At 41.0% G+C, this 22,851-nt stretch overlaps 1 protein-coding gene across 1 annotated transcript in view; it reads right to left on the bottom strand.

Moving 5' to 3' along the window:
• grik1b (glutamate receptor, ionotropic, kainate 1b) overlaps positions 1-20,910 on the bottom strand; it is a 44,856-nt gene extending 23,946 nt beyond the window's left edge. Inside the window, exons 1-2 of the mRNA XM_036557315.1 lie at positions 20,832-20,910; positions 1,225-1,392 (exon numbers count right to left, since the gene is read on the bottom strand). Of these exons, the coding sequence (XP_036413208.1) occupies positions 1,225-1,392; positions 20,832-20,907 (244 nt within the window). The 5' untranslated portion in view covers positions 20,908-20,910. The remainder of the gene's footprint in view (positions 1-1,224; positions 1,393-20,831) is intronic.
• Between the last annotated feature and the right edge of the window lie 1,941 nt (positions 20,911-22,851).

The following is a 22,851-nucleotide window of genomic DNA, read 5'->3' on the forward strand; positions in this document are numbered from 1 at the left end:
AAGAGTCCTGAGTTACAGTATAGAGAAACATATGAGGGCGAGTTACAGTATAGAGACATATGAGGGTGGAGTTACAGTACAGAGACATATGAGGGTGGAGTTACAGTAAGAGAGACATATGAGGGTGGAGTTACAGTATACAGACATGTGAAGGGTGGAGTTACAGTATAGAGACATATGAAGCCGGAGTAACAGTACAGAGAGACATATGAGGGCGGAGTAACAGTACAGAGAGACATATGAGGGCGGAGCTATAGTATAGAGAGAAATATGAGGGTGGAGTTACAGTATAGAGAGACATATGAGGGCGGAGTTACAGTATAGAGAGACATATGAAGGCGGAGTTACAGTATAGAGACATATGGAGGAAGAGTTACAGTATAGAGACATATGAGGGTGGAGTTACAGTATAGAGAGACATACGAGGGTGGAGTTACAGTATAGAGACATATGGAGGAAGAGTTACAGTACAGAGACATATGAGGGTGGAGTTACAGTATAGAGAGACATACGAGGGCAGAGTTACAGTATAGAGAGACATACGAGGGCAGAGTTACAGTATAGAGAGACATATGAAGGTGGAGTTACAGTACAGAGAGACATATGAGGGCAGAGTTACAGTATAGAGAGACATATGAGGGCGGGGTCACAGTATAGAGAGACATATGAGAGCAGAGTTACAGTATAGAGAGACATATGAGGGCAGAGTTACAGTATAGAGAGACATATGAGGGCAGAGTTACAGTACAGAGAGACATATGAGGGCAGAGTTACAGTATAAAGACATATATGGGCAGAGTTACAGTATAGAGAGACATATGAGAGCAGGGTTACAGTATAGAGAGACATATGAGGGAAGAGTTACAGTACAGAGAGACATATGAGGGCAGAGTAACAGTACAGAGAGACATATGAGGGCGGAGTTACAGTATAGAGAAACATATGAGGGCGGGGTCACAGTACAGAGAGACATATGAGGGCAGAGTTACAGTACAGAGCAAGAACATATGAGCCACAATCTCAAAAGTAAAAGTGCCAAAAGAGCAAAAGAGGTTCCTTGGAGTGATGCCACAGAAGAACCATTTTAGTTCCCTAAAGAACCCTTGACTGGATGGTTCTTTAAGAACATTTTTGTAAATGAGCTCTGTGACTGTGTAGAAAGAACTCTAAAATCCATTGTGGGATAAAATGCTCCTTGGTAAGACTAGCTGGACTGTATGTTACCTCTGCGAGAAGCTTCAAAGCTGTCAAACAGGTTGATGCGCTGTATGTCGTAGGTGAGTGTGGTATTGGGCATCAGTGTCCTGTTTCTGTTAATGTTGGTCACTGCGAACTTAAAGGCCAGTTCCTCCACGCTGACCGGCTCGTTCTCCAACGTCTCAAAAATGCCCCCTACAAATAAACAGAAAAGCAATATTATAGTAAAAGTGATGTATAAGTTGTATAGATTCCTCTTTGGAATAATCCCTCTACAAGGGACAGATCAAAGTTTTTCACAAGCCTATTCTCTCCACTCAGGACCAATCAGAACCCTTCATGTTGGTATTCCCTCAGTCGTGGACCAATCAAGGCCCTGCATGGACATGATCCCTCAAGGTAAAAACAAAAAAAATAACTCTTCAGTCAGGTAAAACAAGGACCAATCAAAACCAAATGGAAGTATTCCCTCCATCCAGGACCATCCAGAACCCTACATGGTGGTATTCCCTCCATTGTGGACCAATCAAAACACTACATGGTGGTGTTCCCTCAATCAAGACCAATCAATATCCCACATGGTGGCGTTCCTTCCATCCAAGACCAATCAAAACCACACATGGTTGTATTCCCTCCATCCAGGTTGAATCAAAGCCATACATAGTGGTGTTTCCTCCATCCAGGACCAATCAAAACTATACATAGTGGTAAAAGTTGGGCCCACCAGTGAGCACTGGCCATTTAAGGGGGTTAAGGGGTTAAAGTCGAAGCAAAAACAGTGTAAAATTATTTAAAATGTTAATATGATCTTAAAACAGAGGGTTAAATTGATCTGAATGAATCATTGTTCTTTATTTGACAGTTAGTAGGACGTTCAGTGACCTCAAAGCTAGTACAAAAGCATTTAAAAGAAATAAATGAACAGTTGCTTTAAATGAAACTTCAGCCGCTGTGTGGACAGATGTGTGGCACATAAGACCACTCAGATGTCCATCTACGCTCTCCCTTAGAGGTGGTAATAGAATACAGCATTCCATCACCGCCTGGACCCACAGTGTAAAGTGTCCCAGGTAGCCCCCCTGTGAGATTAGAAGAGGGGTTCAGCTGTCCCTCCAGATAACCCGGTGCACTGATTGTTTTTAGTGCACGCTAGGACATGACCAAACGCGTCACAGATTTTCTGTGACAATCATGATCTCATTTGTCTTCTGCCTCCCATCAGTAATCCACTTTACAATGACCGCACATGATCATAAGACCTCAAATTCCACAAAAACTGCACACGCTTTGTAAAAATAGCACACGATTATTAAAAAACGTGGAGCCAGCAAACCTAGAGCTGCAGCCTTCAGCTAAGAGCATATCACTGTGACTATACCTTCAGCTAACTTCGGTGATGCAAGAATCTGCTCCCAATTGCAGTTACCTCATTAAAGTCCCCAAACCCAATACACTCCTCACCCCTAAACCCAACTGAACCACTTCATTTAAGGTCACGAGCTGCAGAGCGGTGACTGACATGTATTGTTTACTTTTTTAAACCCCAAAATTTCTACATAATTAAGTGGTTAAGATGTAATCAGAGCGGTTCAGAGTGGTTTGGTGTGAAACGCACCGTTCTAGAGAAACTTACCGAGTCAGAACCGTTCACAGTGGTGGTGATAGGAACCAGACGTCCACCTCTAAAAGCTCCCTCACGGAAAGTTACTACATGAAATAGTTATGAATTCACTGCCTGATGACTGAGACACTGTTTTATGATAGTTTTGAGAAGATTTTGGCTTTAAACTCCATTCATGGTGGAGGGATACATAATATGCAGGGCGCTGTGAGGCAAAATAGTCCCCAAAGAAAACTTATTATTTCAGATTTTCCACTATTTTCCGTCATCAACATTCCATATAAACTCAGAAGACTCGTGTAAGTTCACTGGTGGTTCTGGATAATAAATAAATTGTCTATATTTGTGTTGTAGTCATGGCGACCCCTGGTTCCCATCCCCACCACTGTAAAGACATCTGAACCATTTCACCCCAAACCACCAAATTCCAAATTCAGAAGACATGTGTAGGTTCACTGGTGGTTCTACTGTTCTAAATAGTGATCAGGTTTTTCCAATGTGGGGTTTTAGTGATTTGGGGACCATTTCGGACACAACGGAGTCTTGAACAATGAGCCATTTAACACCAAACCACTCTGAATGACTTTATTTACTAGAGGATCAAACGTAATTTGTAATTTAAGATTCAGAAACTCAGAAGTTCCGAAAGACAGTGAGAGAAACATCATGAAGCAAATAAAAATTGTGATACAAATTACTGTTACTAGGGCTGTTGTACCTAGTAAGGTTCATATTTACCTTAGCACATTCAAAGCTAGATTGATTATTAAGTTCAATCCTGAACGTTACAATCTTTGTCAGTCTGTTTATCACATCAAACTTTTTTCCAACAAATCATCCACTGCGTTCCTCAGCACCGCCTGCTGACTTACCACCTGTTTCTGAATCAATCAGGCCTGAAACAGCAGCAGCTCGTCCAGCTTTGTGTGAAAACGCTGTTTGTGGAACAGTCTGAGGGATTGTGAGTGATTTAGGAGGAGAGGAGTGGGGCGAAGGTCTCGTCGGGACGCTGATTGTCAACGACCTTTTCTATCGCTCTCCTACTGTGTTGACCGCAGTTGGACTGAGCAGGAGTTGTGTGGTCTGCATGGTCTCTCAAAGGGCCATTTCGAAGATGCTCTTGATAAAGGCCAGCAAGCCCCACTGAGGAAGCCTTCACCACCCACTGAAGCTTTCACAGGACCAATCAAAACTCTTAGTGGGAAAAACCTGATAGAAGGGACAAATCAAAACTATGGGCTCACGAAATATCAGTGGCTAATATATTGTCCATATATTATCTGATATCACTATTGTGACGTCAGCAGAAGAAGAAGCACAGAGGTGGCCATGATTCTGCTGAAACACTGAAACTGTGTGTGTGGGGGGGGGTCACCATTAGCCACACAATTTACCTCAATGGTGGCCCCATCACACACAAAACCCCCAACGAAACCTACACCCCAACACAATAAACACATAACTTAAACTAACAACTAAAATCATGAAACAATGCAACAAGTCCCTTTGTTGGAGGGTGCGCGCTATCTTGAGCCATCTGCCTAAGCACACCTCGGTGCCAGTGCCAGCCAGTAGTGGGACGCTACAGTATGTTTTCTATTGGTATCGGCCTCAACAAGTCAATTATTGGTTTTTGCAATTGGAACAGAAATTCCACACCAATGATATTAATACTCTCTCCAGTCAGGCCCAATAAAAACCCTTCACAGTGGTATTCCCTCATTGCAGGACCAATCAAAGCCCTACACAGACATGATCCCTTAATGCAAGATCAATGGTAACTTGGAGGACCAGGACCAGTCCAAACCCTACCTGGTGGTACTCCTTAACCCATTAACTGTTGTCCCATTTTAGCCTGAAAAGACAAACCGAAAGTAAAAGGGCACTGTTCCCACATACTTTGGGATACAGTCGTGATCTCGGTCTCATTTGAAAGGAAACACTCTCATGTCAGAATAACTGTATGAATTAGCGACTCAGAGTAACAGAGTCTAGAATGGAGGAGTTTATTTCCTCCTGACTCATAGATCTCTAAACTGATCTCTGACTCTTGCTGTGTTATAAGACCACGTTTTGGATTATGATGTCTCTGTGGAGAACGACGAGGCTTTGAAGGTGAGGACACACAGATTTGCTAGAGCTTCAGTGCCTACTTTGCAAATGAGACGATCGTAACTGCTGTGAATAACGGATCATGAAATGGTTTGTGGGAATCGAATCCTGAGATTTCAAGCTTTCTAGCAGTATATTGCATCACCATACTGCTGGACAATTTCATGTGTAAAAATGATGTATAAAAAAACAGAAATGAAGGCTGTGACGCAAGTGTTCCGGTGCCGGCACTGTGTTCTAAATAAGGTTAAACCCAGGACCAATCAAAACCCTTCATGGAGGTATTTCTTCCATCTAGAAACATTCAAACCCCTACATGGTGGTATTCCCTCCATCCCAGATCAAATCAAATCCTGTATGAAACTGAAACGGCGGTGACTGCTCTACACCAGGACTCTTTACTGAAAGAATCACCGTAAAACTGATACATCCAAGCTCAAATGTTTGTTACAAGCTTCGAATGTCCGCATTTGACCCCTTAAATGTCCAGGTCCCACTGGAAGGCCTAAAGTTTTATTACACACTTCTATAACCTAAGAATAGCTTAACCAGTTTGCACTGAAGTCCTTGTAGTTACTGAGTAATAAGTCTTAGAATATAATAAGCCTGGGACCTTAAGGGGTTGATCTATCATGGGCAAACCTTGTTCATGTGAATCGCTATTAGCTTAGTGCCAGCCTGTTACAGAAGTCCCATATTGGTGCTAGGAAGGTTAGCATTGTCATGTATTTGATATTTATGCCTTGAACTGAAGGCCTAGCTCTGATCATGGTTCACAACATTTGCACTCTACGTAAAAGTGCTAATCTCTGCAGGCCGATTTGTCATTCAGCAGCCATTCAGTCGGATGTTCTTCCTGAACACATTAGAAGTTTGTGTTTCATTCCTGCAGATTTAAGAAACACTTCAGACAAACAAGTGTCTCTCAGTAACAAGCAACAGCATTTGAGAAACGAAGACATCAAAGATATGCGTGAGTGCGCACGCACATGCACACACACCTGAACTAATTTCATTTCGAGTTCTGTGAGGAAATTAAAATATTCATGAAGCGCAGAGTGCTGTGTTGCCAATAATAATTTTATGCAATTTCTGGTTCCAATAAGTTCATTCCTTATGCAGGTGGGGAGCAAAGGCAGCCCCGCCAGGGTCCTGCTCCCAAAAAACTTGGCTTGGCTTTCTCGATGGCTGTAGGCGCATAGCATGACAGCCAGGACTGCACTTACTGATCTAGAGGCATGAACACAAGTATGAATGAGTGAGTATAGAGTACTTCATTTTTCAGGAGATGTTCCTGAGGAGTTATAAGATAACCCATTTGCATAATGAAGGGGAAAGTCAAAGGAAAAAACCTGAAAAACTACAGAGAAAATGTGTCTCCTAACAACCACCTGGAAGACCCTGGCAGACCCCAAAACTGCCCCCATCAGATAAACAGCACTGAAAGCTTTCATCTTTGAGAGAGAGGAGAAAATCAAGGTGCTTCAGATCTGAAAACATCCACAGGTGTTTCTGTCCATCCTTCCACTGTGAGAAGACGACTCAGCGCTCTGGGTCTGAAAGGATGTGTAGCTGTCAAGAAGAACCTCACTGAGAAAAGGAGACGGACACATCAAACAAAGAAGCTGAACGACGGACTGACCACCCCAGAGTCCAGACCTCAACACCACTGAATGTGTTTGATTACTTCAGAAAATGATCAACCAGCTTCTAAGACTGAACTTGTCTGTAACTGTAGAACTACAAAGTGCTCCTATATGGTCAGTGGAGCTGATCAGATGGACAGTGAGTGTAGAAACAAGGAGGTCATTTTAATGCTATGGCTGATCGATGTATTTTATTAGATATCAGTCATGAAATTTCAGCTCTGATATCTCTGATAAAGTTGATGTATGATATAAACATTGTTATAGTTTCAAACTGTACAATCTACTCCCCAGTCCATACAGTACACATATGGAAATTTATGCAAATCAACACATTTACATTCATCTGTGTATTTGGTCAGTTTATCCCTGCCTACTCACACTACATTATAAGGAGTGTTTAAGATGGACTGCTTTTTGAATTTAAAACACACTGGGTCACATGACTTGTTCACACTTAAAAGTCTTGGCTCTCATCAGCAACAACAAACTCATACTGTAATTCTATATAAAATATTTCTCACTCACAGCCTATTGAAACAGCCACTAACGAGCTGACATAACAGAATTAGCTGGTAGTGTTCTCCTCCAAGCGTGTTGAGCTGTGCAGTGGTGTTGCATTAGCGGCAGTTTGAGAAGATCTGGTGGAGCTTCATGTGCATCGGAAGAAGCTGGTGCTAGGCCTTCACCCTCCAAGCTTGGCGGCATCGTGTGATTAGAGAAGATTTAGCAAATGGATGGGAATTAGCCACAACTAAATAAAAATAAATAAATAAACAAGTAAATCATAATGCTAATCTTTAACTATGTACCATTATTAATTAATCCACACTGTGTTCAAGTACACTGCTTGCGTTACTACAGATTTTGACGCAGTGTTTAAATCTATCTAAGAGCCGGAGAAGAATGCAGCAGGGTCCATGTTATTAGCATAAAGATGATTTATTTCCTTTAAATATTTTCCGGTGAATATTTAAAAAGTACTAATTTGGTCTGAGCGAGTGCATTAATGAGGTTAGGGTGCTCTAAATTTGTGACACCATCCCAACCTCAGCAGAAGAGCAGCAAGAAAATGAGATATCTGAAGATAAAGTGAAAAAACTCTTTTTGAATCTTGTATATCATCGCTGACAGTGAAAAAGATTCATCTTTGCTTACATAATTTAAAAATGTCAGCCCCTTTACACTGTGTCAAGATTTTATAAAGAACCTAAAATGACCTAAAATGGAAAAAAAATATGTGACATTAACATTATCTTGAAACTGAAAGTTAGAAACAATATGGTTATATATATATATATATACATGGAGAGAAAAGAAAACTGACAATGTTTATTTTGGCATTGGATGAGTAGAAAATGACATTGTCTATGGCAGTGGTTCCCACCCCTGGTGCTGGAGGACCCCCAGCCCTGCACATTTTTGTGTTTTCCTGCCAAAACACACCCAATTCAACACAAGAAGGGCTTGTTAATTAGCTGGATTAGGTGTGTTGGGAGCAGGGCAAACACTAAAATGGGCTGGGCAGGTACTCATCCAGGACCAAGGTTGGGACTGAATCTCCCTTTTAAACGCCTGCAGTTACATCTTTTAACCGCAGCTGGAGCTTCATATTCAAACACTGGTGTGCTGATAAAATACCGAAGCTTTGAGGCAATGGTGGACAGTACAATTTGCTGTGCAGTGATTAAAGGCCTGAGAAAATAAAGTGGAGAGCATATATCTGCTTGGCTGTAATACAGTGACCGCACTCATAGAAAACAAATCAAATTTATAAAATCTTTAAAAATTCTGCATAATAAATATTTTTCCTCATTTGATTGGGCAGGCCTGTGATCAGTCTGGGTAGGCCCAGGCCCTCCAGGCTAGCTCCCTGCACTGAGAGAGACCACACTTCCCTTGCAGTGCAAGTAGACTGTAACTATACATGTATTTCATTTTTGATATTTTATGTGTTAAAATGTTGTAATTCTACAGAGCTGTAATTATATATTACACAGATTGGTTTGGCTTAGAAAAATAGATATTATATTTCAAAACATGAATGAAAAACTACTGAAAAGTAGCATGCTTTTGTAACTACAGCACATCTTCTGCAGGACACATTGAGCTTTTGTTACATCTCAGTTTGACTGGTATCAGTTATTTGTTTTGGGAGATGATAGAGAGCCAGAGTAAAACGTGTGACGACCAGCCCTGTATTTCTCTATAACCACATTACAGACACACAGAGTCCAGACAGAAGCTCTATTAATGATATTAAACCACAGTTCAAAGTGTGACTCATAACATAGTAAATGTCACTCATCGCTGATTTATCCTCCTCATATCTCTGATTCTTAATAACAGCGGGAATAAAAATTCTCCTCCAGACTGGAGCTGATTTTAAAGTGGAACTCATGACAGCTATTTTTATTGTGTGCTGACACAAACAAACACCACGAATATCACTGCTGAGTTCTCTGAATGCCCCGCCCTCTTCCATATTCAGCACATAGACTACATGAAATATAATAATATCAAACATATCTGTAACATCCAGAATGAATATATACTAAAATTAATATGCAGTTCTGATAAAATTTAAATCCGGAATAAAATTCTATAAAATCAATATTCTAATAAAAATTCTAATAAAAATGAATATCCAGAATGAAGTTTTAAGAACATTAACATCCAGAATGAAGTTCTTATATAATTAAAAAATCTGGAATAAACTTCTAGTAAAAATTAATATCCAGATTAAAGTTCAAATCAAATTAAAATCTGAAATAAAATTCTAGTAAAAATTAATATCCAGATTAAAGTTCAAATCAAATTAAAATTCTACTAAAATTAACATCCAGAATGAAGTTCTAATATTATTAACATTTAGAATGAAGTTCTAATAAAATTAACAACCAGAATGAAGTTCTAATAAAATTTGCATCCAGAATAAAATTCTTATAAAATCAATATCCAGAGAGAGCGAGCGAGTGAGAGACCGAGAGAAAGAGAGAGAGAGAGAGAGAGAGAGAGACAGACAGAGAGAAAGAGAGAGAGAGAGAGAGAGAGAGAGAGAGAGACAGATAGAGAGAAAGAGAGAGAGAGAGAGAGACAGACAGAGAGAAAAAGAGAGAGAGAGAGAAAGAGAGAGAAAGAGAGAAAGAGAGAGAGAGAGAGAGAGAGAGAGAGAGAGAGCGAGTGAGAGAGCGAGAGAGAGCGAGCAGTGCTGTGTGTGGTAGAGTGTTCATTGCTATGTGGGGGTGCATGTAAAGGACCAGAGGACAATGATGTCAGTGTTGAGTCAGTTCATTCACACACAGCTCTGAGAACCAGCCAGCGCAGCTCTGAGTCCCAGAGCCTCACAGCACTGACACACCACGTACATCTCACTGCACAGGCAGCACTGTCCACTGCACCGTGACCATCAGACAGAACCAGTCTGACACATTATTAACTGTTTTTACAGACTGTATTATCTCCAACACGACTGCACTGTTAACCCTTTAACTTCCCAGGCTTATTACATAACACGACTTATCATAAAACAGATAGTTCTGGTCCTAAAATCTGATTGGCTGGGCGCGTTCGAAGCAAAAACAGCCTCAACAGCTCCTTCATTAATATCACAGGCTTGAATTAAAGCACTTACAGTGTGATTTACTGTAAAACTGCAGTGTAAAAGTCCAAAAATGTCACTTGAATGTCTGACACTTCAAATGTCCGCATTTCAGTCAGAAGTTGCGTCAAAAGCAGGCTGAGTCGCAAACGGCTCTGTACTCCCTAAATAGTGTTCTAGCTATGAAAGTTTAGATCTAGCCTCTACAGCCAAACAGTGCATCATTTATCGAGAGTGGATGTGTCTGAATCCCAAATGACTGTTTCTTAGCTGTATTATTCACTGTTGGGCTGCAGGATCCAGTATTTAAACATCTACGTAGTGCACTATGTAGGGAGCAGGGAGCCATTTGAGATTCAGCCCCAGTGTGAGAAGAGCGGAGCCGCTGGATTGGTGCTAAATAAGACTCGCGGTGGTGATTTGTGACCAAAAAGTTTGTGCATTAAACAGTGCTGTGATATCATGTGTTCATTGTTATACAACAAAAAGTTTAAAAAAACATGAAATAACCACAGTGTACAGTGATGGGCGACTGAACGTTCTCCTCATTCAGCTTCCATGGTTGCTTGGCAACGATACCACATGCTAAAGGAACTACATTTCTTGGCGGAAAACTTGTTTATGTCGATTATTATTAATAATAACTTATATTATTTTCTGAAAAGGGATATATTTTATTATATTTTATGTTGGCCGCTGTTTTATAAAAGCAGTAAGCCAGTTGAGGCTGTGCATTACAGTGATTTTATCACAGAGAAGGGAGTTTTACTCCGCTTTGCGTTGTGCCTAACAACACCCTTACCCCGTGGTAAAATCGCAGTGACACACGGCCTCTAGTGGCTTATTGCTTTATTATTCACTGACTACATCGCACACTGGCTGAGTCATTCCCAGGTTGCAGAGGTGTGCAGTCACACCATTTACTTAATTTCTTATTAAGAACAAGTTACTCTATTTTCAATGTTAGAGGTTAAAAAAGGACAAAACTTTAATTTAGCAAGGGAGAGAGAGAGAGAGAGAGAGAGAGAGAGAGAGACAGAGAATAGCATCATTACTGGTCAGGTTGGGGGTCTGAGTGAGGATCAGGTTTGTGGTCTGAGTGGGGGTCTGAGTGGGGGTCAGGTTGGGGGTCTGAATGTTCTAGGTGGGCTGTACAGTGACGCAGTGTTTGGTAATTGAAGTGTGCAGCATATGGCCGAGATTAAAGCTTCGGCAGGCGTTTGTGGACAGAAGCGCTCAGATTAGGTGACCTCAGATGGAGAGAGATGATTTGGGCAGATTAAAAGTGTGGAGGATAGATTACAGCGGCTCCTTCAATCCTGCGCCGGTCACCGTCCTGCGCTCTCTCTGTCAATAAGCCATATTCACAGCCGCTGGATAAGTCCGAGCTCTCTGGCCTGGATTAGTGACCAACCCACATTCCAGATTAGATGCTGGAGGTCAGACGCTCTGAGAAGAGGAGCTCACTGAACTCACTTCAGACTCGCCGTGTCCATCACCATGTCCATGTGTCCATGTCCATTAATACAGCCAGTGATAAAGTAGGTAAACTGTGCTGATGTCATAGTGTAAGCATGTACACCCTTAAAAAAGATGGTTCTTCAAGGGTTCTTTAGTCAAGAAAATGGTTCTATATAGAACTACAAGCACTTAAAGAACCGTTTGCATGATCTAAGGGTTCTTTGTATCATGAAAGCATTCTTCAGACTGATGGAGAATGTGCTGTAGATGGTTCTACATAGCACCTTTTAGAAAAGGGTTCTATTAGCACCAAAATGGGCTCTGCTATGGTTACAAGCCAAATAACCCTTTTGGTACTATATAGAACCCTTTTTGCTATGAGAAATCATGGTTCTTCAAGGGTTCTTTAGTAAAGAAAATGGTTCTATATAGAAACATGAACACTCAAAGAACCGTTTGCATGATTTAAGGGTTCTTTGCATTGTGAATGGGTTCTTCTGATTGGAGAATGTGCTGTAGATGGTTCTACAGAGAACCTTTTTGAAAAGGATTCTATATAGCACCAAAAAGGGCTCTTCTATTGTTACAAGCCAAAGAACCTTTTTATTGGTACTATATAGAACCCTTTTTGCTAAGAGTATATAAATACTGGTTCTTTAAGAGTTCTTTAGTCATGAAAATGGTTCTATATAGAACCATCAACACTCAAAGAGTCATTTGCATGATTTAAGCGTTCTTAGCATCGTGAAAGCGTTCTTCAGATTGATGGAGCATATGCTTTAAATGGTTCTATATAAAACCTTTTTGAAAAGGGTTCTATATAGCTCCAAAATTGTTCCACGATTGATATAAGCCAGATAATCTTTTTTTTGGTACTATATAGAACCCTTTTTGCTAAGAGAAATGATGGTTCTTTAAGGGTGCTTTAGTAAAGACAGTGGTTCTATATAGAACGATGAACACTCAAAGAACCGTTTGCAAGCTTAAATGGAGAATTTGTTGTAAATGGATCTATATAGAACCTTTTTGAAAGTGGTTTTATATAGCACCAAAAAGGGCTCTCGTATTGTTACAAACCCAAGAACACTTTTTTGGTACTATATAAAATCCTTGATGCTCAGAGTGTAGAAATGATGGTTCTTCAAGGGTTCTTTAGTAAAGACAATGGTTCAATATAGAACCATGAACACTCACAGAGCCATCATTTGCATGCTTAAATAGAGACTGTGCTGTATATGGCTCTACATAGAACTTTTTTAAAAAGTGGTTCTGTGTAGAATACGAAAGGGTTCTGTTACTGTGAACAATGTAAAGCTTGTAACTGTAGACAAACCTTTTTGGTGCTATGTAGAGCTATTTTCTATATAGAACCCTATTTGCTTAGAGACGTTATAGTTAGTCAAATGTTATTTAGTAAAGACATTGGTTCTATGTAGAACCATGGGCACTCAAAGAGCAAGTTGCATGCTTAAATAGAAATTGTGTTATATATGGTTCTATATATAACCTTTTTGAAAGAGGTTCTGTACAGCACCAAAAAGGGTTTGTCCATCATTACAAGGCAAAGAACGTTTTTTGGTACTATACAGAACCCTAGAACTCCTATATAGAACCATGTGCACCGTGCAAAGAACTATTCAAGCATGCAAATAGTTCTTTGAGTGTCCATGGTTCTATATAGAACCAATGTTTATACTAAATAACATTTGAATAACCATAATTTCTCTAAGCAAAAAGGGTTCCATATAGAACCTTTTTGAAAATTGTTCTACATGGCACCAAAAAGGTTTGTCTACAGTTACAAGCTTTACATTGTTCACAGTAACAGAACCCTTTCGGATGTTACATAGAACCACTTTTTAAAAAAGAACCCTTGAAGAACCATCTTTTCTAAGAGTGTAATCATAAACCCAACTGAAACCTAAACTATAACAGAGAAATGTGTTTATGGTTCTACATCGCACCAAAGTAGGTTCTTCTTCTGTCACAAGCTTTACATTGTAACAATAGCAGAACCCATTTTGGTGCTATTCAGAACCCTTTTAAAAAAGATTCTGTATAGAACTATATTCAACTCATTCTCCATCAAAGAACCATTTCACCACGCAAAGAAGCCTTTAAGCATGCACATGGTTCTAGATAGAACCATCATCTTTACTAAAGAACCCTCAGAGAACCATTTTTTTTCAGTTTGGACAGATTAACAAACACTACAGTCGTTAATAAAGAAACTAAAGAAACACGGAGAACGTTCCTTCTGCAAGTGTTTAGAATCAGTTCTAGAGAGTCAGAGGACAATAAAGACCCACTCTGACCAGTGCACTGACCTCTGTGTGGCTTATAAAGTCAGTGAGTTGGTTCAGCATTAATCTGCGGTGAAATTATAAACCAGGATTAGAAGAAACTCCAGCGATTGAGAGATTAGTGTAATCATGATGTGTAATGTAGGAAATCAACACCACCATATTGGAGTAAAGTGACAACCGAAATATCGACAACACCAATCAGCCATAACACTAAAACCACCTCTACACTCACTGCCCACTTCATCAGCTCCACTGACCACATAGTTTCACTCTGTAGTTCTACAGTTTCAGACTGTAGTCCATCTGTTTCTCTGCACCCTGTTCTTCAGTGGTCAAGACCCCCATGGACCCCCACAGAGCAGGTACTATTTGGGTGGTGGGTCATTCTCAGCACTGCAATAACACTGACGTGGCGGTGGTGTGCTAGTGTGTGTTGTGCTGGTACGAGTGGATCAGACACAGCAGTGCTGCTGGAGTTTTTAAACACTGTGTCCACTCACTGTCCACTCTATTAGACACTCCTATCTTGTCAGGCCACCTTGTAGATGTAAAGTCAGAGACGATAGCTCATCTGCTGCTGCACAGTTTGTGTTGGTCATCCTCTAGTCCTTCATCAGTGGTCACAGGACGCTGCCCACAGGACGCTGTTGGCTGGATACTTTCGGTTCTCAGTCCAGCAGCGACACCGAGGTGTTTAAAGACTCCAGCAGCACTGCTGTGTCTGATCCACTCGCACCAGCGCAACACACTAACATGACACATCACAAGCAAAATCATTTTAATGGCTTGTTGGTAGCCAAAAACAAACAAGCCAACCAAAACAGGGCTTATTTGCATATTGTCACTGTTAGGACCAGAACTAAACTATGCTGCAAAGCTTGAATGAAAAGTATAAGATATGATTATGATAAAACACGGCTTAAAAACCACTGAACAGATCTGAGAACTGTGTGGGTGTGGCTAATGAGCAGCTTGATTGACAGCTCTCTGTCCAACGGTCCTAGCCTGCTCCGCCCTTAACAGGACTAAAATCACTATCCAGCTTTTATGTGATGCTAACTGGACGAAAAGGTCACGGACGAACAGACAGACGGACGAACAGACAGACAGACGGACAATCATGACGGACGGACGAAGCAACAGACGACTGAAGGTAAGGAGGAATGAACGATGTTGGTGTTGGATAAATGAGTGAACAGGCGACAGGCAGCTACAGACAGGTGGGCTAGCTTGCTAGCTTTTGGTTATGCTGGGTTAGCTTTAGCTCGCTAAGTTTCTCTGACTCTGAAACTGTTCTGTGTGGGCGGGGCCAGAGACGAAGCCTTGTGATTGGTCAGGGGAATGCTTAACCCAAGATTAGGACCAGATTACATGGAGAGGAGAGAAATATGGTGAAATATATTGGTCATTTATTGGTCATTGGAACATCATTCAGAGGGTTTACTTAGCACATATTTACTGTTTGCCTGCAAGAACAAGATTAACCTAATTAGAAAGAAAACACAGATTTAGGTTCCCTGAGTTTTTATATTCTAAGACAAGTGAAAGGAAGATTCTAAGATATTCTAAGACATCAGGGAAAGGAAGTGATACAAGAGATACAGTACAAGAAGCAGTAAGATATTCTTTTAGCATAAAATAACAGCGCTCATGCATAGGCTCATCAATTGTATTATAAATATTATTCATTTCAATGCTAACTTATATATCATTGAATACTGTTTCGTAATTATCATCTTATTGAATTTGATCGATGTCATCCTGGCCAATGTTCAAAGTGCTCTCATGTAAAATGCCAGTGTTTTTTTGCTCGAGACCTGAATAAAAACCTGACCGTCCTCCTGTGACACAAATCATCGTCCCACATTCTGAAGAAAGAGTCTGTGATTACATCAAATCTGCACTCGCGCAGACACACCGAGGACCCACATCTGGGTCCAGATTATGAAACCTGTTACGGTGACATTTCTACAGTTTAACCCCTGAAATAACCAGATCCCGCCCAAAGTTATATCACACACTTCTATTACCTGAGAGTAGCTCAGCCAGTTTACACTGAAGTCCCTGTAGATACTGAATAATAAGCCTTAGTGTGTAATAAGCCTGAGATTTTAAGAGGCACATCTGAGTGTCATGAATTCATGCTTACAATGCTGAATACACTGAACACAGCCTTAGAGTGCTGAATACACCCTTACAGTACTGAATACACAGAATACAGCCTTAGAGTGCTGAATACAGCCTTACAGTACCAAATACACTGAATACAGCCTTAGAGTGCTGAATACACCCTTACAGTGTTAAAAATACCCTTACAGTACTGACTACACAGAATACAGCCTTAGAGTGCTAAATACACCCTTACAGTACTGAATACACAGAATACAGCCTTAGAGTGCTAAATACACCCTTACAGTACCGAATACACTGAATACAGCCTTAGAGTGCTGAATACACCCTTACAGTACCGAATACACTGAATACAGCCTTAGAGTGCTGAATACACCCTTACAGTACCGAATACACAGAATACAGCCTTAGAGTGCTGAATACACCCTTACAGTACTGAATACACAGAATACAGCCTTAGAGTGCTGAATACACCCTTACAGTACCAAATACACTGAACACAGCCTTAGAGTGCTGAATACACCCTTACAGTACCAAATACACAGAATACAGCCTTAGAGTGCTGAATACACCCTTACAGTACCGAATACACTGAATACAGCGTTAGAGTGCTGAATACACCCTTACAGTACCGAATACACAGAATACAGCCTTAGAGTGCTGAATACACCCTTACAGTACCAAATACACTGAATACAGCCTTAGAGTGCTGAATACACCCTTACAGTACTGAATACACAGAATACAGCCTTAGAGTGCTGAATACACCCTTACAGTACCAAATACACTGAATACAGCCTTAGAGTGCTGAATACACCCTTACAGTACTGAATACACAGAATACAGCCTTAGAGTGCTGAATACACCCTTACAGTACCAAATACACTGAATACAGCCTTGGAGCGCTGAATACACCCTTACAGTACTGAATACACAGAATACAGCCTTAGAGTGCTGAATACACCCTTACAGTACCAAATACACTGAACACAGCCTTAGAGTGCTGAATACACCCTTACAGTACTGAATACACAGAATACAGCCTTAGAGTGCTGAATACACCCTTACAGTACCAAATACACTGAATACAGCCTTGGAGTGCTGAATACACCCTTACAGTGTTAAATACACCCTTACAGTACCGAATACACTGAACACAGCTTTAGAGTCCTGAAAACACTCTCGCAGTACTGAACCCATGCTTACAGTGCTGAATTCATGCTTGCAGTGCTGAATGAACACCTACAGTATTAAATACGCCCTTACAGTACCGAATATACTGAATACAGCCTTAGAGTGCTGAATACACACTTACAGTGTTAAATACACCCTTACAGTACCGAATATACTGAACACAGCCTTAGAGTGCTGAATACACACTTACAGCGTTAAATACACCCTTACAGTACCGAATATACTGAACACAGCCTTAGAGTGCTGAATACACCCTTACAATGTTAAATACACCCTTACAGTACCGAATACACTGAATACAGCGTTAGAGTGCTGAATACACCCTTACAGTGTTAAATACACCCTTACAGTACCGAATACACTGAACACAGCCTTAGAGTGCTGAATACACCCTTACAGTGTTAAATACGCCCTTACAGTACCGAATATACTGAACACAGCCTTAGAGTGCTGAATACACACTTACAGCGTTAAATACACCCTTACAGTACTGAATATACTGAACACAGCCTTAGAGTGCTGAATACACACTTACAGCGTTAAATACACCCTTACAGTACCGAATATACTGAACACAGCCTTAGAGTGCTGAATACACCCTTACAATGTTAAATACACCCTTACAGTACCGAATACACTGAATACAGCGTTAGAGTGCTGAATACACCCTTACAGTGTTAAATACACCCTTACAGTACTGAATACACAGAATACAGCGTTAGAGTGCTGAATACACCCTTACAGTGTTAAATACACCCTTACAGTACTGAATACACTGAACACAGCCTTACAGTCCTGAAAACACTCTCGCAGTACTGAACCCATGCTCACAGTGCTGAATTCATGCTTGCAGTGCTGACTGAACACCTACACTGTTAAACACACTCTTACTCTTAAAAACAGGCTTACAGTGCTGATTTTATGCTTGATGCTTATATCTTACTGTGCTAAATAAACCCTAACAGTGTTAAATACACTCTTACAGTGCTGAATGATCACTTACAGTGCTAAATACAGCATTACTATGATGAATGCACTCTTACAGTACTGAATACACTCTTACAGTGCTAAATAAACACCTACAGTGTTAAATACACTGTTACAGTGCTGAATGAATACCTACAGAGTTACATACAATTTTACAGTGCTGAATGAATACCTACAGTGTTAAAATTCTCTCTTACAGTGCTGAATAAACACCTACAGTGTTAAATACACTGTTCCAGTGCTGAATGAATACCTACAGAGTTACATACAATTTTACAGTGCTGAATGAATACCTACAGTGTTAAACACAGTCTTACAGTGCTGATTACACTTTTCCAGTGCTGAATGAATACCTACAGTGTTAAAATTCACTCTTACAGTGCTGAATGTATACCTACAGTGTTAAACACAGACTTACAGTGATGAATAAACACCTACAGCAGTAAATACAGTCTTCCAGTCATGAATGAATACCTACGGCATTAAACACACTCCTAAAGTGTTAAATGGAATTACAAAAGTTCGGGAACTCCTCATGCAGCAACATGACGGTTTTATTCTATTTATTGTGGTTTTGTTGATATTCAGTAATGATTAAGCTTCCAGTTACCCCAGATGGAAGCACTGCACTCAGCTGGTCTTGACAACAATTTCCGAGTCCACCTGACCCCAAGGCTGAGACCAGACCAAATGAGGTCAAGAATGAGACAAGGCTGAGACCACTTGCTTCACTACAACACTGCTACAGCGCTACAGTCTAACTGTGATGAATACACTCTTATAGTGCAGAATGAGTACCTACAGCGCTAAATATAGCCTTACAGTGATGAATAAACAACTACAGTGTTAAGTTCACTTAAACAGTTCACAAGTGCTAAATGAACACCTACAGTGTTAAATACAATCTTACACTGTTAAGTACACTCTTACGCTGCTGAATAAACACCTACAGTGCTGAAGAAACAACTACAGTGTAAAGTACATGCTTGTAGTGCTGAACAAACACCTACAGTGCTGAATAAACACCTACAGTGTTTAGTACACTCTTGCAGTGCTGAATAAACACCTACAGTGTTAATCACACTCTTCCAGTGCTGAATAAACACCTACAGTGTTAATCACACTCTTCCAGTGCTGAATAAACACCTACAGTGCTGAATAAACACCTACAGTGTTAATCACACTCTTCCAGTGCTGAATAAACACCTACAGTGTTAATCACACTCTTCCAGTGCTGAATAAACACCTACAGTGCTGAATAAACACCTACAGTGTTAAGCACACTCTTGCAGTGCTGAATAAACGCCTACAGTGCTGAATAAACACCTACAGTGTTAAGCACACTCTAGCAGTGCTGAATAAACATGTACAGTGTTAAGTACACTCTTACAGTCCTGAATGAACATCTGCAGTGTTAAATACACTTCTTACAGTGCTAAATCAAGACCTACCGTGTTAAGTACACTCCTACAGTGCTGAACGAACACCTACAGTGTTAAATACACTCATACAGTCCTGAATGAGCACCTACATCTCTGAATACACTATTACGGTGCCAAATGATCACCTGCAGTGTTAAATACACTTTTTCAATGTTAAGTAAATTCTTACAGCACGGAATGATCACCTACAGTGTTACGTACACTTTTACAGTGTTAAATACACTCTCACAGTGCAGAATGGTAAGCTACAGTCCTAAATGAACTCTTACAGTGTTAAAAACACTCTTATGTTGCTGAATGAGCACCTACAACACTAATTACACTCTTACAGTGCTGAAAGATCACCTACAAAACAAAGTACACTCTTACAGTGCTGAAAGACCACCTACAGTGTTAAATACACTCTTACAGTGCTGAAAGACCACCTACAGTGTTAAATACACTCTTACAGCGCTGAATGAACACCTGCAGTGTTAAATACACTCTTACAGTGCTGAAAGACCACCTACAGTGTTAAATACACTCTTACAGTGCTGAATGAACACCTGCAGTGTTAAATACACTCTTACAGTGCTGAAAGACCACCTACAGTGTTAAATACACTCTTACAGTGCTGAAAGACCACGTACGGTGTTAAATACACTCCTACAGTGCTAACTGAACACCTACAGTGTTAGGTACATTCTTACAGTGCTGAATACACTCTTACAGTGTTAAATACTGTCTTACAGCGCCAAATGACCACCTACACTGCTTTATGTGTGCATTTTTAACACACAGTGTTGAATTCAATATAGTTGCACACAATTGAAACAGTTTAAGAGTTCTGAGCACTTCAGGTGTTTATTCTACACTAAGAGTGTATTCAACACTGCTAGTTGTTGTAGGTGTTCATTCAGCACTCAAAGCTTTAATTTATCACTGTGGGCTGTGCTGTGTGAGACCACCGTCCACACCAGCTGAGCTGATGGATGTAAATGTTAGTAAACAATAAAAAACTTTCAGCTTTAAGTCTAAAAATGTGTTTTCTGTTCTTCTGTGTAGTTTTATTCGGTGGCCTGTTTAAACTGCACTGGTCAGTTCCAGACTGCAGTAATGCATTAGTGGTCAGAGTGGACTGTGGTCAGTACGTACCGATGCGCAGGACCTGCTGGGCGCTCGCGCGGAGCTCCGTCACGAGCCACAGTAGGGGGATGATGATCTTGGCCATGGCGCTTCACTGCGGTCCCGTTTCCCCTTCAGCGTCCCGGAGCTCGCGCCCGTCCCTCATCATCGCTGCGGCGCGCACGTGCTCGCGCGTCTCCGCTCCAGCAGCCCTGCGTCCTCCTCGCTCCCGCACGCGCTGCCCTCCGTCTCCGCGCGGCTCATGCCCGCCTAGCGCGCGGGGTCCCGGACATTTCCTCTCCGCTCCGCTCAGTGCGCGCGCGCTGAACCAGGTAACGAGGGCTCGCTCCACTTGATCCTCACACACACACACACCAACACAGACCAGCGCGCGAGATTAACGGCAAATCTGGCGGCCGAGGCGCGCGGCGACTCCAGTACACGAGGAAATGATTAAAGCAGGAGATAGAAGATCTTAATCTACTGACGATTAGAGAGAGAGAGAGAGAGAGAGAGAGAGAGATAACAGAGAGAGAGAGAGAGAGAGAGAGAGAGAGAGAGAGAGAGAGAGAGAGAGAGAGCGATAACACAGAGAAAGAGAGAGATAACAGAGAGAGAGAGAAATTACAGAGAGAGAGAGAGTGAGAGAGAGATAACAGAGAGAGATAACAGAGAGTGAGAGAGAGAGAGATAGAGAGCAGTAAAAGAAAGAGAAAGAGATAGAGAGATAACAGAGAGAGAGATAACAGAGAAAGAGAGATAACAGAGAGTGAGAGAGAGAGACAGAGACAAAGAGAGAGATAACAGAGATAGACAGAGAGAGAGAGATAACAGAGAGAGAGAGATAACAGAGAATGAGAGAGATAGAGAGCAGTAAGAGAGAAAGAGAGAGAGATAACAGAGAGAGAGATAACAGAGAGAGTGTGAGAGAGAGACAGAGAGAGAGAGAGACAACAGAGAGTGAGAGAGAGAGACAGAGAGAGACAAAGAGAGAGATAACAGAGATAGACAGAGAGAGATAACAGAGAGAGAGAGATAACAGAGAGAGTGAGAGAGTGAGAGACAGAGAGAGATATAACAGACAAAGAGAAAGAGAGATACAGAGAGAGTGTGTGTGTGAGAGAGAGAGAGACAGAGAGAGATAACAGAGAGAGTGAGAGAGAGAGAGATAACAGAGAGAGAGTGTGTGTGTGTGAGAGAGAGAGAGAGAGAGAGAGAGCGATAACAGAGAAAGAGAAAGAGAGATACAGATAGAGAGAGAGAGAGTGTGTGTGTGTGTGTGTGTGTGTGTGTGTGTGTGTGTGTGAGTGAGTTTAACCTACTTTTAAAATATCAACTTCTCAAAAAAATCAATGTATGCCAGATTTTACACGGCCTTCTGCCGAATACTGCCAAACCACTGCATGAAACACTAAAGTTAACATTTCATACACTGATCTGTGTCCACTCAGACCTGTGAATCAGCTCTGCGTGAAACAGCAGTGGATTAAAATGAACGCTTTATAAACCATAACACATTTACAGTAATACTGTATGCCTGCGCTGTGTAAGCGCAGGTTACTCTGACAGGGCGGTATGAATATAATCTGCTGTATTACAGGGTTATAGATTTGCCCTGCTGGTCCATTTACTCTAATATTAATGGGTTAAATTAGTGTTTGTGCTGATGTTGGTTTCACAGAATGACTTTAAAGTTACAGCTGAGCAACTTCCCTTTACAGGTTACTGATGAAGTAAAGATCTGGCGCCCTCTACTGGTCAAGGAAAAAAAGGAAAAAGTCCTTTCTGTCATTAATGTACAGGTGCTGGCCAAAATGACAGAAACACTACATGAAAAATGACTTTGAAGAAATCACAGTTATAAAGGGAGCTGAACAGGTCAGTCATACTGGACTAGATATTAATAACCTGTACAGGTCAGCTAATAAAGAGATCAGCACTGTGGAGAGTTTTAAAGGGGACATTAGATAGATAGACAGACAGACAAACAGACAGACAGACAGACAGACAGACAGACAGAAAGAAAGATACACAGATGGACAGAAAGAAA

The sequence above is a fragment of the Colossoma macropomum genome, unplaced genomic scaffold (genome assembly GCF_904425465.1).
Source record: "Colossoma macropomum unplaced genomic scaffold, Colossoma_macropomum, whole genome shotgun sequence".
NCBI classification, from domain to species: Eukaryota; Metazoa; Chordata; class Actinopteri; order Characiformes; family Serrasalmidae; genus Colossoma; species Colossoma macropomum.